Raw genomic sequence first — 16,602 nt, 5'->3', positions numbered from 1 at the left:
ACAAAGGTAACGTCGATCTTCTTCCATGATTTAAGGAACGGATGAAAGACTACACTTTCTTACTCGGGAAACAGGGACGTACTTTAAGCCAGCGTCTACGTGTATTACAGTATATCGGCGAGGATTCCCGAAAAGTTCCTTCAAGCTGTGATATTTAGAGAATGAAATTCCACGCATCGTCCCCTTCGAGGAATAGTTCGAATTCCACCACTCGAGCCCGTCTTCGCCATCCTCGTGCCTTACGATTCCGAGACTGCTGCAGCGGTTCAATAGGATCGGAGCCTGTTGAATGAAACTTGATTCTCTCTTTAACCATTAGACCATTAATGTCCACCTAGTTATACGCCAGCGCAAGTTGGATTCTTCCTAGGCATCGCATTATGAATAATAGTTTCTTGCTAATATGGTCTAAGAGTCCAAACACGAAAGTTTCCTTAGCAATGTGCAAAGATTGGTCGAAGCGATCGATGAGCTTAAGGACGGGCCACGAATTGGTTGGGCGGAGAAAAAGAAGAGAACAGCTGGGCGAGGGGCTACTCTAGGAAATTAGCCGTTGTAGCTGCAGAGGCCAAGGTATACATGTAGACACAGCGATCCCTTTCCTGCCTCATCCCAAATATTGTACAAAACACCGCCGTGAAGCAGATCAGTGATCAGTTGGATTTTTCTATTTCATATATTTCTAGTTCAGTCCTACCTATTTTCTCTTTTTACAATTTCAAACGAATTTACGCATGCGGTTAAACAAAAAATTTAAATTTCTCGATTACCCAGAGAAACCTTCGCTGGCGCTATAACGCGTTTAATTTTTACACGAAGAAACATGATCATGATTAGCGTGATTAATCATGGGATTGTTCGAGGACCGGAGGATGATAAATCATCTTCTGTCAATGTGTCACCGCAGCTGTGGTAGGGCAAGTTTGAATTTTATCATAAAACTTTAGAGATTCTCTTTTACGTACACGATGCAGGTGTCTGTTCGTATAATATAAACTTGACACACGTTGCATAACTGTTGAACATAATTAGCGAACTGTAACATTTAGGGTACAATCATTAATCAGTATCGCCAGAAGCATCAAATTTTTATCCAAGTCAAAGTATATCTATAGTGGAACCTTACACCGACTCAGCAAGCTTGTGATCCATAATATTTTGTGAATAATTATTTGCTCTCCATCATCACATCGTGACCAATATGCACCCGGGATTTTCGGTCCATTATTCATACAAATTTTTTTAGCGATCTGTTGAAGTCCATATAACGACAACTAATCTTTATCCGCATGTATTACGGAGGCGTCGATCGATTATCCAGCCATAATTCGCGCAAATATACACAGAAACGTTGCAGCATAAGTGAATACATGTATACGTATGCATTTGAATGTTTATATGTATCAACACTGCTATTCGTGACGTAGCGAACAGCCAATAACCAATAACCAGGGGATAGGCGTGAAGCAGCCTAGGGCCTTGGCCCGTTGTACGAAATTAATGTAATTTATCGACGGTTTTACGATCGGGCGCTATTTTTATTGGAATCGGCGGATGGGAACGTCTCCGATACTTGGTCGCCTCGTAAAAGGGTGTAACCTCGAGTTTCCGTGGCGGGGGAATCCCGGAACGACGATCATCCAGCTTCCTTCGTCCTGTACCTTTAACTCCCTCAATTAATATACCGTCCGCGTCGATTGGAATCGTCACCGAAACATGAAGTGAGAAAAACAACGCTGTTTCTCCACTCTTGATAAAGAAACCGTCGAATCACTTGCTTCATCGACGGCGACTCTTTACAAGTCCTATCTCTCAAAGTTTATCGAAATTTCGTGAACACCGTTAGTCTAAATTTCAAATACTTCTGGATTCAAAAACAGAGAATATATTATGAATTCGGCAAGCTTGAATCTTACTTAGGTTTTTTGTTGGTTCGTAGAGCTCTCGAGATAAACGCGTTTTTCATAATTATGATAAAATGACGATCTATATAATCTGTTGTGTATGTCTATGATAGATGTGCGGTCGTTTTTTCAATCTCTCTCTCTCTCTCTCTTTTTGGTAACGCGTAGCTCACTGACGCCTTCATTCACCGTGTCCGGCGGTGCCAAATAAGGGATAATATGATCACCGCCGCTATTGTCGCGCTATAATTATCGTCATCATCGTCGTCCTCGCTATTGACCGTTCGTATGTTTCGTCCTTCAGAAACCTGTCATACCGACGGAGCCTAATTTTCGCTTTTTGAACACAATGGGCGGATATTCGATCTCTTTTTATCCATAAATCTCTACTGATACTGCACGGCCCATTACCATTACCCTCCGTCGACACGTAAAATGAGCCGATCCCAACCTTCGAGCTTCCATTCACCTATACCTCGATCTCACCTGAAGAACCGTCTCTTTCCCATCTCCTTCGAGACGCGTCGTGTAAACACTCCCATGTAACACTACACTATCAGCACACCCTCCACTGCAAATCCGACGTTCACTCAATTACCACTCTCTCTGGTGTAATACAAACCGCTCTATACCGAGCGTATAAAGCAGCGTATAAAATAAATCCCGTAATTAAAAAATTGTCCTTTCTATACCTTCCATCATTCGAGTTACAGGTATTTCGCTAATATTCCTCAACCGTATTATCCCTCATTACTTGGGAATCCCGTCATTCCGCACCTCAACGGATCGTTATATTCATTCTCCAAATATCATCAGAAGCTGTTACTTGCGTCAAAATTCCATCGTTTTATTCATCAATCTACGGAAAATTGGATTTCAAACGAATCGACGTGCGTAAAAAAACTAACCTAACCCTCTCTATTTTTCTTCGCCTGTTACAGATTCTTCTATCTCTACCACTTCTCGTTCTACGCATATCACTACCGCTTCAACGGACAGTACAGCAGCCTCGCTCTGGTTACGTCTTGGCTTTTTATACAGGTGAGAAGAAAACGCAGAATATTTCGTACTGTAGTAGACACGGCAAATTCTCTAAACATTTAATCATCGTGGACATTTATTCGAATGGCTGTTAACGTAACTCTGCAGATGAATTCCATGGAACGATATAAACTCGACAAACAATCCGTGAATAACCGGCTATATTATAACTTATATTTCATCCGAGAATTGTTGAGGAAATATGCTATTATTCAGAAATCTCTGGGGCACCTGTTTGACCCGAATGCCCCGTTTCGTCAGAGACTTGTGGTTCTGACACTTCCAATAGGTGTTTTCAACATCGTGTCCATTTCTTTGTGCACGAAATTTACTCGCCCCATAATAAGGAGCACATGCAGTAAGAAGTGGTTGTTACAATACAACCATAAGCGTTGTTGAGAAGCACGCGCGGTCACTCTTGCGTCCAGAATGCAACGTCGCTATATTGCATCGCTTTACATAATCTCTTCCGCGGATTCCGAACGGCTGGTGAAACACAAGGAAGGGAGTTTCATTTTCGGACGCGTTACTGCACGCCTGCCATCGGCATCGATTCACAATAGTCCTGGGCTCTTTCTTATATGTAGCGTCGCGTCGTCGAAAGCAGAGCGTGCTTTACATGGGTGCATTGAGGGAAGAAGGGTGGCGAGAGATAGAGGGTAAGAGTGAGAGTGAGAGAGAGAGAGAGAGAGAGAGAGAGAGAGAGAGAGAGAGAGAGAGAGAGAGAGAGAGAAGTCACCCCGTAGTTGCGTAACGCCGGTTTGCTCAGTTTCACCGGAGCGATTCTTCCCCGCTCCACCTGCCCTCGGATTTCCACCAACCCGTTATATCGTGTCGCTGATCGCATCTGTCAGTCGCAGACTGCGCAAATTGTTAACGGCTCGAGATATCGAATCAACCTGCCTGGAAAATATTGAGTAGATATTAGCCGGGCAGATACTGCGAGGCGTGTGTCTTTTGCCTGCAACGAATGAGATTCAATCTTGTAAACTACGCCTTATTTGTTTGCCTACTTGCTTGCTCGCTTGCTGCTTTTGCTCGCCTCCTTGGAAGCCCTCCTTATATATGGATATGTACATTCGTTCGCTTTAACCATATTTCTTCCGTCGACTCGACGTTTCCGGAATAGGGAAGAACGTATCGCTAAAAGGAACCCTTCTTCTCATGCCCCGTTCAGAAATATGCATTTGACGAATAGCTATAACCAAACAGATTAGGAGAATGTGAATGGAAAAAATGGTCGAGAATTAGGTGCCGCTGAAGTTTTGATTGAGTTCAATTCGGACAATGAGCTCTTTGATAAGTTCGGCAAATGTCGACTGCAGTATTACCCGTACTACGAGAGTTCGAAACAATAATTAATGTCCATCCTCGGTCGCGCAGTTTACGCGACGCGACGTAAGTTGATTCGAATAAGATCAGTCGTTATGTGCCAAAGACACTGCAGTCTCATCGAAGCTGTTGCGTTATCTTTCGTCGGTAAGCGTAAATGTTTCTACAAGGAATTCGTTGCAGTTCTTTGAATCAAATTATCAATGTCGTCCTCGTTACGATATGCTCCTAAAGGTACTTGCCTTCAAATGGAATCACAAATTAGTAAACTTTTCTCACCCGTGAACGCAGGTGTCTAGAAAGAAAACTTCTTTCTTTCACTCTCTCTGTCTCTCTCTCCATTTATCTTCTCACCTTCCAAATATCGGAAAGCGCCAAATGAACTAAAGTGACGCGAATGAAATTTGTTCAAATCAGGAGCAAACGGTTGCAAACACAAGGAGAATATGAGAGAAAATAAAACATGTTTTTCCTCGCAAATATTAATAATAATAATAATAATAATAATAATAATAATAATAATAATAATAATACGAATAATAATGACGACGGTGATGATAATGATGATTATGAAATAAAGGAAAAGCTTTTTCGTCGTGATTTGTTGCTGGCGAATGGCCGGGGCTAATTTCCATCAGGAGGGATAGTGCCGTAGGGAATCTCATCGACATAATCAACAGTTAAATCGGTAATTAATTCGTTTAATGAATTTATAAATACCTCGACTACAAAATTTCGTTGGCCGGAGCGGAAGAGCTTTCGAACGGTTACTCCTGCCGCTCAGCCCCCGGCTGGCTCGTCGCCGGGTTTATAGGTCAACAAAGTTGAACCGATTAATTTCGCAGCGCTATTACACCACCGATATTTCCTGTCCCCGTTCGCACCCCTCGATCACTTCTCGTTAAAATTTCATTCCTGTAGCGCTTAAGCCGCAACCTTGAACAAACGTATCTCTCCAACGCCTGCAGCTCTCTAATACCTCGCGTTAACCGGGACGACGATTATTCTTGACTACACTTTTTTTACACAGAGATGTTTTTCATGTTACAAACGTTTTTTAATTTTCCGTATAAAATACAATGTGTGTAACTTGAATTTTGAAGTGTCGGGGTGAAGAAGCTTCGACGAATGTCGTGAAGGTATTTTTAAACAGATGATGAATTTTGTTTCGTAGCCGAGGGTCAGTTCGATAGTGAATCTGATAACAAAGAGGATTGCAAGAAGTTTAAAACGATTGAGTAGAATGCTCAATTTCAACTATGCGGTATTGTGACCGCGACGTTGAAATTGGATACTTATGATTGATTTCAGTAAATATATTCTCGAATTTCAATTACATTTTTAGTCGCGTAAAACCTGGTGTTAATTGAAGATATTTAATTAACGGAGCGGAAATATTGGTGAGTTATTTTACGCGATGATTGAAAAATAGCAAAACTTTAATTCTCAAAAATCTAATCATGTTAACTCACAATATCAAGACTCAATCGAACCGACCATTGAGGAATAAAAATAGTGAAACATGCTAGTGAATAGTGATAATAAGAATAATTGTGGAATATGCGGTAGCGTTCAGAGATAGATTTGCACTCGTGCAAAGCTTGCAGCTCGGTGAAAAGATCCAAGTTTCCCTTTTCACCTGTTGCTCCCTTCCTTTGATTCCTCGTATGTTCTAAAACGTCCGGACAAATGCGGCTTTTATATGCAACCAGCGAATGATAGCTGATGATGTACACTTCCAGTAAGTAAAAAGGAATTTCGAAAGTTCGCAAGAACCGGAAGCCAAACAATGGACCCAGATGCACGACCTCGATCCGAGCTTTTATGCCATCCAACAATGATAGAAGCTTGTGAGTTAGCCGCGAAGTACCTTGTAAATAGGCCTTTACTATCCTAGTTCCTCCCTTGAAGTGGTCAGACCACCACGGGGTCTTTGGATCCTTTATCAAAGGGAAATTGCACGATGAAACTATCCATGGTGATGACAGTCCGTTCAAGCAGCTTCACGCGACGAGGTTATACTTGGAAACCGCATGACAACCATGCCAGTTAATTTCTTCAATGTTAATCACCATTCCACCGGTTTGGAGATATTCCTCCAGTCACGTTGTAATGAGTTTACAAAGAATGCCATTTCGCAGATCATCGAAAAGAAATCCGTGACACGTGAGTTAGTCTTCAGAGTATTTTAAATTTGTCGGTCAGTCGGTGTTTATTCATTATCAGAAGTTTTTGACACTTTTCTAGGATTCAACAATCTCCATGGAAAATTACGTCTTCTTTTAGGAAAATAATTTTGGTTTCGTACAATTTCTTGTTAATTGATTTATTCATTTTTGTCAATCTAGAAAAATAATCACGATCTCATTACAGTCTTATTTTTTCCATTTGAATACACGAACTTTTTTCCACTTGAAATAACGATCAAGTTAGTCAAACATCTGATGAGAAATCATCCAAAATTTTCTGTCCCAAAATTGCAAGTCTATCATATCTTGGAAAATCATCTTTTTTTTTCGTTATACATACCTATATACTGCTAGAATGAAAAATCAAAGGAATACTTGTATGTGGCAGGGAAGCGGAGCGAAAAAGTTTGATGGCATTATGATTGGCTAATACCAAACAAGGAAAGTGTGTGCCGCAGAGAGAGGGTTGCTGATTGCAACTTGTTGGGGACAACGCGTGTGTTCAACGAATGATAGAGTTGCGCGTGAGCGTGAACCGCGTCGACGGGTCGCCAATTCGAAAGCCTGTGTGTCGTTTGCGGCAACAAATTTATATGGAAATTCACAAAATTTGCTCCCCGTCCCCGCGTTTCTCTCCCTCCTTTCGCCGTATCTATCAGTTTCTCGCTCTTTATTTCTCTCTCTCTTCCTCCCTTCCTTTCTAACCCTCCATCTTTCTTTCCGCACCGTCTCTGCGTCTCTCCGTGGTGACGTCAACGCTCCTTTCAGGAACCCGCGATTGCCTCTCTCTGTACCTCCGAAACCCCTCGACAAGATAGTCGCTCCAATCTGGTTACGAAGACGATTTGAAGAGCGCCTGGAATCTGTAGGGTTTTACAGAAACTGATACCTCGTTGGCTGTGGTTACCATTTTACTTCGAAAATAAAGCTACTCGCTTAGAGAGAGACATTTTATCTCACATGCTTTTCTTTCCGTTTTCTGTTTTATTCATATTCATATCTGTATACTGTTGTAATTACTGATATCAGAGATGGATGATTCGTTGATCGAACCTCTCCAAGCATGGGGAAATCATCAGAGCTTCGAAGCTTGGGACGGTTGTCACCTGGTATCACAACATATGAGAGACTCGGAAAGTTTCATACCACAGTTTCATTGACGATACGATTTTTCAGTGCTAACTCCATCCGAACTGGTCCAGTAATGTTTCGTAACTTGAGATACAGTAGCCTTTCGTTTAAAAGTCTCTGCAAAGCTCGGTGAAAGAGAGAATCAATCTTCGTCCCAGTTTTCGAACAAGTGCGATAAGATGACATTCGAAATGGAATGGATCACGAGACGCACTGCGTGCGAATACCCTCCTATCTTCACCCCCCTGCTATTCTTTCATTTGACTGATTACGGTGTCTTTCTTGTCTCTGGTTCCAGCATTCGATGATGTACTTCTTCCACCACTACGAACTGCCGGTGATTCTACAGCAGGCGCAGCTCCACCAGTTGCTCTTACGAAATCACGGACAGCCCGTTCAACCCCCGACGCCGAGCACCGCGCCGACGACACCCGGCCCGTCGCCGACGGCGAGTCCGTCGCCAAGTCCCACCCCTGAGGGAACAACGCCCGCAGAAACGGAGCAGCAACAAACGCAACGCAACTACGTTTCCGAGCTTTCGCAACTGGACCCTGAGCCTCCCTCAGGGCCCCAAGACGAGACACTTACAAGGCGGAGAACCTCGGAGGAAGGTACGTAGGCTTAAAGGATTAACCTGTCGCAACACATCGCCACACAACCGTAGACCTAGGAGTTTGTTTCTATTCCATTTTCAGCTGAATATTGAATCGAAGCTGTCGAAGTATGCCTAATGGAAATGCTATCACCTTCTAGTTTTTATCTCACGAGATTGGTTCTGATATCGATAATGACTTACGATATTATGGCTGTGCAATATAGTTCTGAAAGTATTAATTATCAATCAATGCGGCGGTATAAATTGTCACTCAATAATCAATGGACCCCGTAAAATCCTTATGGAAATTTGCTTTCGGTCGAATTGGATGGATTTTCAGTATGTTATAGTAGATAATCTCACGATGAAAAGTTCTCATGGAAGTCCCCGAAACCAGTACTCTCCGACTTTTTGATATCATAGATTACGCCATTCGGGACTCGAAATAAACGCGTGAAAAAACAAGACAAGGCGATTATTGCAAGAGTCGGGTCTTCTTTTTCACGCGAAATCAGATGTTGCACCTCCTTTCGGTAAACCATCAAGTTCATAGATGGAATCAATCACACCTTTTTACCTATCGTTGAAAACCAACGGTACAGTTTTTTGAGTAATTTTTTTTATTTCAAACCGCGTCGAAGCTTTATAATTCGTAAGAATCACAAAATCCATTGATATCAAAAAATCTGGACACCCTTCTTTCGAAGTCTGTATCTCGGAAAGTACTAATTTTTGGGACCTGTGTCATTGAGAACTTTTTATCGGGAGGATATATACTATAACAAACTGAAAATCCAACCAATTTCCATAAGGATCTGGCGGTGTCCTTTGACTGACACAGCAGCAAGCTTCGCGCCAGTCGCAAAAAATATGGGGTCCATGCATGTATCCTTGCAGATGTTACAGTCGAGTCGGTTCATCAAACGCGAGGACCGTCCCTAGAGAATGGCGGTGGTGAGCCTAGCGCAGAATCATCGACTTTGGGAAAACCAGACGCCGCCGCGACCTCTGGCGGCGACTGCTCAACGTCGGAGGAATTCGAGGTTATTGAAGCCGCCGCAGAGTCGCCGCAGAAAGACGAAACCGCATTGTCGTCGTCGCAAGGTTCGACCGTGACGACCGATCAGCAGAGCAGCGGAACATCCCACGATGCTTGAATCATCAACTCGCTGTAATTTCCCTTCATTAGGAAAGATAAAATGCAGAGGAATGGAAAATGGAATTCACCTGACCGACTTGTGCGTCCCTATTTCGAAGGTTGTATCAATTACGGAACGTTGGTAAACGTCTTGATGCTCCACGTTCCGCAAGATAATCAAGAGGCTCATTGTTAATTTTCATTCAGTGTAAAGGTCGAAGAAGATGTAAAGAGTTTTTAAAGAGATTAGACATCAAAGACGGCATTTTTTTGTTTACAGTAGGTATACACATTTTTTATTTTTTCCTCTTATTATCGTATGGAACTTGATTAAAGTTGCGCATCTATATCTTGCAATCAACTTCAGGTTAACTATCCGTTACACCATAGATGATCTTTGGTTTTGATCTCGAATAATTTCGATAACCTATCTCGGCCAATCGCAGAGTGTCGATGCGATCATCGTAGGCAAAATATTGTACAGAAAACTTTGACAAATGGCTTACATAAGTATCAAGTATAATGAAAATAATAAAATCAACAATAACAACAAGAATAATAGTAATAATAATAGTAAGAATGATAATGTCATCACGATAATGGTGATGAAGAATTGGAGTAATGTTGATAATGATGATAGATAAATAAATGAAATAGTGACTATAAATTATTAATATTAATTAATGTCAATACTTACGATGATGAATAGTTAACGATGAAAATAATGGTAATAATAAGTCTTATTATAATATATTGGTATAATGAGTATACAGATTTACACAATGCAATTCAATCTGAGATTTACGTAGGTATACTGCACCTTTTCCTTGGTGATAAATCATTCGATTTTGAACTTTTCTATGTCAAATATTGACCAACAAATTGGTCGATCAAAATATAATTCAAACTTTTTGAATTTCAATCAATTTAACCTGTCTTATTTTTATTTCTTAAAACTTCTTTTGATCAAATAATTATATTAGCTAAAAATAAAATGAAACAGCACGCAAATTTCCAGAAGTTAGTCAGCGTCTACTTGTTTGTAGGCAAAGGTGAATTGGGCACAGCTTTGTAATCATCATTTCTTCATCAACACCCTATTAATTTTTTACGTTCAAATCCCTCCCCCCCCCCCTGCCCCTCATTGTATCTTTATCCATGTAATATATTATGTATAAGTTACACCTTTAGACTTATATAAAAATGAATATATGATATATTGAGAGAAATTAGCGAGACGTGGGCGTGAAAAGAGAGTGAGAATCAGTGAGTGACCGAATCGTTTCTCTCCACGCATCAATCTGCGGGCTGATCGTGCAACGCAATGGATCAAACCCTAATCGGTACTACCTAGATATTATTTGTGATACGTTTACCACTTACGATTAGGAGATACATATTTAGTAAGTATATATAGGTATGTAACATGTATGTAACACGTGTATGAATTCTCATGTCGAAAAATCCCTCGCGTCGCCATGCGTTGTTAATCTCTACGGAAATTGAGATGAGGAATACTGAACTACGTGAAAATCCCGTCATTCGGATAATATGTCAACTATGGGTACTTATGTTGTATGTATGTATGTATGTATGTATGTATGTATGTATATTTATTGTTTATCGCCTTGGCTATAGTGACGATAATGGCGACGTGACGAGTGAGAATCTACAAGAGGAATCAAGTTTTGGGCTTGAATAATTTCCTCGGCCGTCCCTCCGTACAGTCATTCCAATTATGAGCTGCACCTACCTAAGTACGCTTTTGAAAGAGGTGTAAAATTTTTACTGCATTCGCTAAGTTTTCCTCAAAAGACGGTCGCGACGTAGGCGAGGTGAAGCAAAAAATTATTGGTGACAGCGCGGAGGGACGACGACGGGAAATTATAGTAAATTTTTAAAAACCCACAGCCCTGAATATCCTCTGTACCATAATATTTGCCCGGTATTTGTTATATTGGTTTCGAAAGCTGTTTGGTTGTACATAAATTATTATATAGTATACAATAAACGCAAAGCTTTTAATACCCCGTATTAAACTCATTAAACTCGCCATTGATCTCCTCTGCTCATGCTGTTATTCATGCTTCATCAGAACATATCGGATCATTTATCCGTTTATGGGTTCGCCTCAGCTTATTTAAAGAATTGTAATCCCTCTCGATCGAGCCTTGATTCTCAAGCCTAAAACTCCGACGCCCTGTGTTTCCCGGAAGCGCTGTAAGCCCGGGAGACTTGGAAGATGGATTCCCGTCGATTGAAATTGATCGTCGCACGGAGATTTCAGGGGCAGGGGGGGGGGGGGGGGGCTAACAGAGTGCGGATAAGGTAGCGCCACAGGAAACGGCGGGGTCGGGGTCGGTACGAATAGACAAATAGTCAAACGAACGAATCGCCGCGAGGTACCTCGACGAAGATACGCGACACTACTACCAATGTACCGATTTGTTTTCATTACTCCACAATTAGGGGACGGTCGAGGGAAGATCCCTGGGATCCTCTTTCGACAATGACTTTATCTCGGTTCGACGTTCGGGGAATGCTGTTGCTGGGCATCGCTGATCGATTGACACAGCCATCAGCTTCGATTTCACAGAATCTCTTCCTAATTCTTTCAGGGATTTCGAGTGTATACCTATACCGATGAACTTGTTTCCTGTTGCTTCCGCCACGCAATCTGAATACCAACAATTCACCGTGAGTACATAATTGAACGTCGCGTCGCGTCGGCATTTATCGGGTGCACCTTGCAAAATTCTTCTCACTTTCTATATCGCAGCGGTATTCGCAGACTCATCCGCTCCCTTCTTCTCTTGTACAAATCCACAGCGCCAGACTGTATCTTCTTCCACTCTAATTTTCAGAGCAGCGTACCACGTATGTGGCGTATTTTGGTATCGAAGGTAAGCCCGAGGTCCTGCGGGGTCTCGATCCTCCAGGAGATCCGAGAGTGAGGTGATAGCAGGAGGGATAGCCAGGGAACGAGCGAAGAGATGAGAGAGGATAGGGAAGACGGGATGAAGGCGGGAGGAGCAGGGTCGAAAGGCCGGAGGGGCCAGATTTGCATGCAGCAAAGCAGCCCGGCTACTTTATTTGATTGGCTGACCACAGACCGAGTCTGACCAACACAATTGCACGGTTCCCAGCTCTTTTGTACCCCTGTATCCGGTATAAGCGTCTCTGGATCCCGGCTACATCGCGCTCTGATATCCAAACACAAGCCCGGCTCGTACCGACCGGCTTCACTCTGATTTCCAAACTAACCTAACCACTTTCCCAGTTCCGATGCAAATTTGCGCTTGCTCGTACCCTGCCTCCCTCTTTCCGTCCCGCCGGCTATTTCCGTATCTTCACTGATTTCGAACCGACGGATTATGGATTCTTTCCATTCTTTTCTTTCGACTTCGCGATTGTGTTCGGTATTCTTTCACTCTACTATTGAATAGCGTTGCTCCGATGATGTTGTACGTAAATGGAAGAGTCAAGAGTACCACACGGTGTCACGTACTATAATTGCGCGGTAAAAAAATTACATATCTTCAATATTGTGATTGTGAAATGAAAACATCGAGCACCAAATCCTTGAAAGTTGAATAAAACGTCAGCAGTTAATCGGAGAAATCCGAAATTTTGCCCGTACTAATTTACACCGTTGTTCCAAGGGGTTGCTGATCATGCGTCGGGTACAACAAGATTTGGCAAAGTAGTTGCAACAGTAAGTATCAAAATCAACAGCGGTACGCCCTGCAGAAAAATCGTCCTGCAAACGGTGCAGAAGACAGTGTACATGGAGCACGTGGATAGACAAAGACACAGATACGTCGTACGATGGGTTACGGAAGTTTAATAAGAAAAATGTTGATCGATTCTGTACAGTCCGGGGATATGTCCCGCAGACGATGCTTGTCGTCGCGAATAATCATTCCGGCTTAATAAAAACGGCTTATCCGGAAAACAATGGACTGTCGTTTGCAGGACACCAACGCCGTACCCGTTTCACCGCAGGATGAGGAGACATCAGAAACGCCGCCGACTCGCTGTCTTTTCCCTTCGCCTTCTTCTGACCGCCTCACAGAGTTGGCAAGCCTTTCCGCTCATCGCAAGTATTACCTGTCCTCGCCGTCCTCCGGTTATTAAATGCTCCTCCGCTTCCCCCCTTGTCTTCCCTGAGCCGAGCCTCTTCCCGAGAGGAGAGAACTCGGGCAAACTCTCGTCGCGCGCTAATCCCCTCTCGCGTTTCACCCCCTCTTCGCCCTAAAATATTCAGCTCTTTCCGCAAGGACATATCCCCCGGCTCTCCGGTGTAGGGCTCAAGGTCGTTGTACTTTCCGCCTGGCCGGTTCCTAGATCCCCCGGATTCCGGAGCTTAAGCTTCGCGTAAGCGTCGACTCGACCATATGAACATTCGCATCCGTGTCTACCGGCCATTTTCGGTGCAGCGTCGAGCTTAGGGTTCTTCTTGGTTTGACGGTGCTTGACTTCGGAGGAGGGAGAAGAAGGAGTGAAAAAAACAGGAATGGGGTGGGAAATCAAAATGCATTCGCGAGCACGGAACCTTCCGGACTTAGGGGGATACATTGTACTCGGGATTAAAATGGGGTGTCTTTGAAGCGCCGGCATCTCTCAAGAGAATTTTCCAATAACGTGGTTTTATTACAGCTGTTGACTAAGCCTTCAATGTGTAATCGTGTGAAAGACCGGATTTGGGAGGTGGTATTTCGCAGAATTCTTGAATTCGCTTTGCTGCAGATTACGATCGGACGACGTTCAAGATCCAGCCGATCGATACGGCTTGGGTTAAAATACGGTTTCAACCTTGCTTGTATCGAGTGTCGGTGAAATTTTTCTGCCCAAATGATTACGGACAGTTTGCCGAAGTAAAGCCTTTGGGACACGTAACGTCCTCATCTCACGAAACTGCCGATCAGAAACGCGTGGTAAAGCGAGATCGGTGTGCATAAACAAAGCATAACTCCCTTGGGAATATATTCGATGTCGTTTAACTCGAGGGGGAATACAAGACACCGGGATCGTGGCTGGGCTGTCCATGCCAGGTGCATCCCTGCTGGACTCCGATGTCATTTCGATTCAGAAACCGGCGTTCTCAAAGCCTCACCAGGGTGGCTTACAAACTTCACCATCCGGATCCGGAGGAAACGGGACAAGTTTGGGGACAATCGAAAGTGCTGTCGTCCTCTGCAGCTGGCATGTCGCCCGGCAAACGCACGCCGGAATTCTCCGACGAAATTACGCGGACCTCGCACGCGCGCAGCGCCGGCTCACCGTGGGTCCCTCCGGTCGGACAGCAGGTGACCCGGGTGCGGGACGCGGCCTCCTGGAGGAGATCGCCTCGATCTTGATCAAAGCTGGTCACGTGCGGCGGCTTGACGAGGGTCCTTCTCGCTCCGCGCCTGGTTCCTTGATCCCTGCTCCTTGTTGACGTTCGATTTTGACCCACTGCATAATATCAGACGTATGTATGTATACATTCCCCTATGCACGCACACATCTGTAACACATCTTTGCTCTTGGATAACCTACATAATGTACCTATATCGTATGGCGTATGTAGGAGCTATTGCCATAGCTGAGTACATGTATTACCTGTAATAGGCTCGGAAAAATTGTTCAAACGAGCAAGCGGGTTACAACTAATTCTGAGATCCTTGAAATCAATAGTGTATCTTCAATTGTATCTTTTGTTCAGAAGAGCGTGTAAAATTGATCGGAATTTTTTTAATTCTGTTGCAAACTAGTTACTTCGTCACTTTGGGAAGAATAATTGTTTACTTTTTCCTCATTCCGTTCCGCAGTTATAATTATTATTAACTGTACTTTTCTGGCTACTTACACTTCTCAATGTTTTTACTCTATCTTTCACTCTAGTTTCGTATCGGAAAACCAGTATGTGTTCGATTTTGAAAAACTGATCAAACATAGGTTGGCGAGAAAGTTGTTCTAATCGTCAATCAATTAAGTTGGTGATCAGTAATTCAAAATAAGTCATCGAAGCCTAGGCTGATCTGTTAAAAACATAATTATATTGCGTGACTGCTTATTCAACATTATGGAAAAGATTTCGAATGAAAACGTTACGAAGTGAAAATTGGTCTAGCTATGAAAGAAGAGACAAGGTACGAATATAAATAAACGCGAGTCGATGTTTGCGAATCCGAGAGCTGAGCTGATGGTCCATCGGTACAATTTCATTACATGACTCCAATTATACAGCTGCAAACAGGCGGCATCGAGTAACGTGACACGCCGATGACAGGGTACAGCTCTATGCGTAGACGCGCTTACCTTATAGGTATACGAATAGAAGGGCCGCGGGGTTATCGAGAGTAAAATGGAGCCCCGCGGTGCGGGAGACGAGAGACGAGAGGAGAGGCTGCCTGTGTTATCGAGCGAGGCCGAAGCGAAGCGTGAAGAGGATCGCGACGCCGGAAGACATCCACGAAATCTTGCGCCGCGGACAACGCTCTAATCAGTAATCACCGTTCATCCTCAATCAATTCCTCGGCGAAATCGCGTTTCTTCATTTAGAGCAAACATACTCCTCACATCGGGTACCGCACGTGGTGGCGCGGCAGGTATTTTTTTCCTCCACGTTTTTCAATCTTCTCTTCTTCGAGCCGCGAGGAGGCGACGAGGTCGATTCGCAAGGATCGGCCGACGGCCTCCGGAGATGCCAGGCTGCCAAGGGAGCTTGGGGCGTGGGGTGGGCTGGGTTTAAGCGGGATCGTATTTCTACTTAGTTTCGAATAAAGATCGATCGTGGAAAACAATATTGTCCCGTCGCAACGTCCGCCGACGACGCCCGCCGACGCCCACCGGCCCCGTCCAATCGTCGTCCCCTCCGGCACCAAACGCCGCAGCATTTTCTTTCTGTCGAAGCCAAGCCGAACTCTGAACGTCTTGTACAGGTTTCATTCACTACTCTCAAACAAAGCCGAATAATTTAAGATAAACACGAAACGCGTTTTTCATCGAGTTCAGCAGATAGTCGACTATACATACCAACTACAATTTACAGTCAATGACACTCAACCCATCGCGCTGAATTTACTTTTCGTCATCACAATGTCTTCGACTTTGTTCACCCTGTCACATATACACTACAAAGCAAGCTCTGACGTTGGATGCCAATCTTTGCCCTGACAGGTACGAGTTTCTTCCGACGCAACTATAAATGGAGAAAATACAAATTTGCACACTTGATGATTCTTTTTTTTTCTATTCAAAGTCCCATCGCAATGACACAATTGTTTT

The 16,602-nt window shown here is 43.5% G+C and overlaps 1 protein-coding gene across 8 annotated transcripts in view; it reads left to right on the top strand.

The window, feature by feature from the left end:
- The window catches only part of LOC124411217 (membralin), a 69,553-nt gene extending 58,193 nt beyond the window's left edge, over nucleotides 1-11,360 (top strand). For 6 of the 8 annotated variants that reach the window (XM_046890248.1, XM_046890214.1, XM_046890222.1 and 3 more), the window contains exons 11-13: nucleotides 2,846-2,945; nucleotides 7,896-8,208; nucleotides 9,066-11,360. In XM_046890248.1, coding sequence (XP_046746204.1) covers nucleotides 2,846-2,945; nucleotides 7,896-8,208; nucleotides 9,066-9,349 — 697 coding nt within the window. In that variant the 3' untranslated portion in view covers nucleotides 9,350-11,360. The remainder of the gene's footprint in view (nucleotides 1-2,845; nucleotides 2,946-7,895; nucleotides 8,209-9,065) is intronic. The other 2 variants (XM_046890269.1, XM_046890258.1) reach the window with 2 other exon arrangements.
- The last annotated feature ends 5,242 nt before the right edge of the window (nucleotides 11,361-16,602 follow it).

This window comes from Diprion similis, chromosome 2, assembly GCF_021155765.1.
Source record: "Diprion similis isolate iyDipSimi1 chromosome 2, iyDipSimi1.1, whole genome shotgun sequence".
NCBI classification, from domain to species: domain Eukaryota; kingdom Metazoa; phylum Arthropoda; class Insecta; order Hymenoptera; family Diprionidae; genus Diprion; species Diprion similis.
Note: the sequence above shows the minus strand (reverse complement) of the source record. Positions and strands in the feature narration are given on the sequence as shown.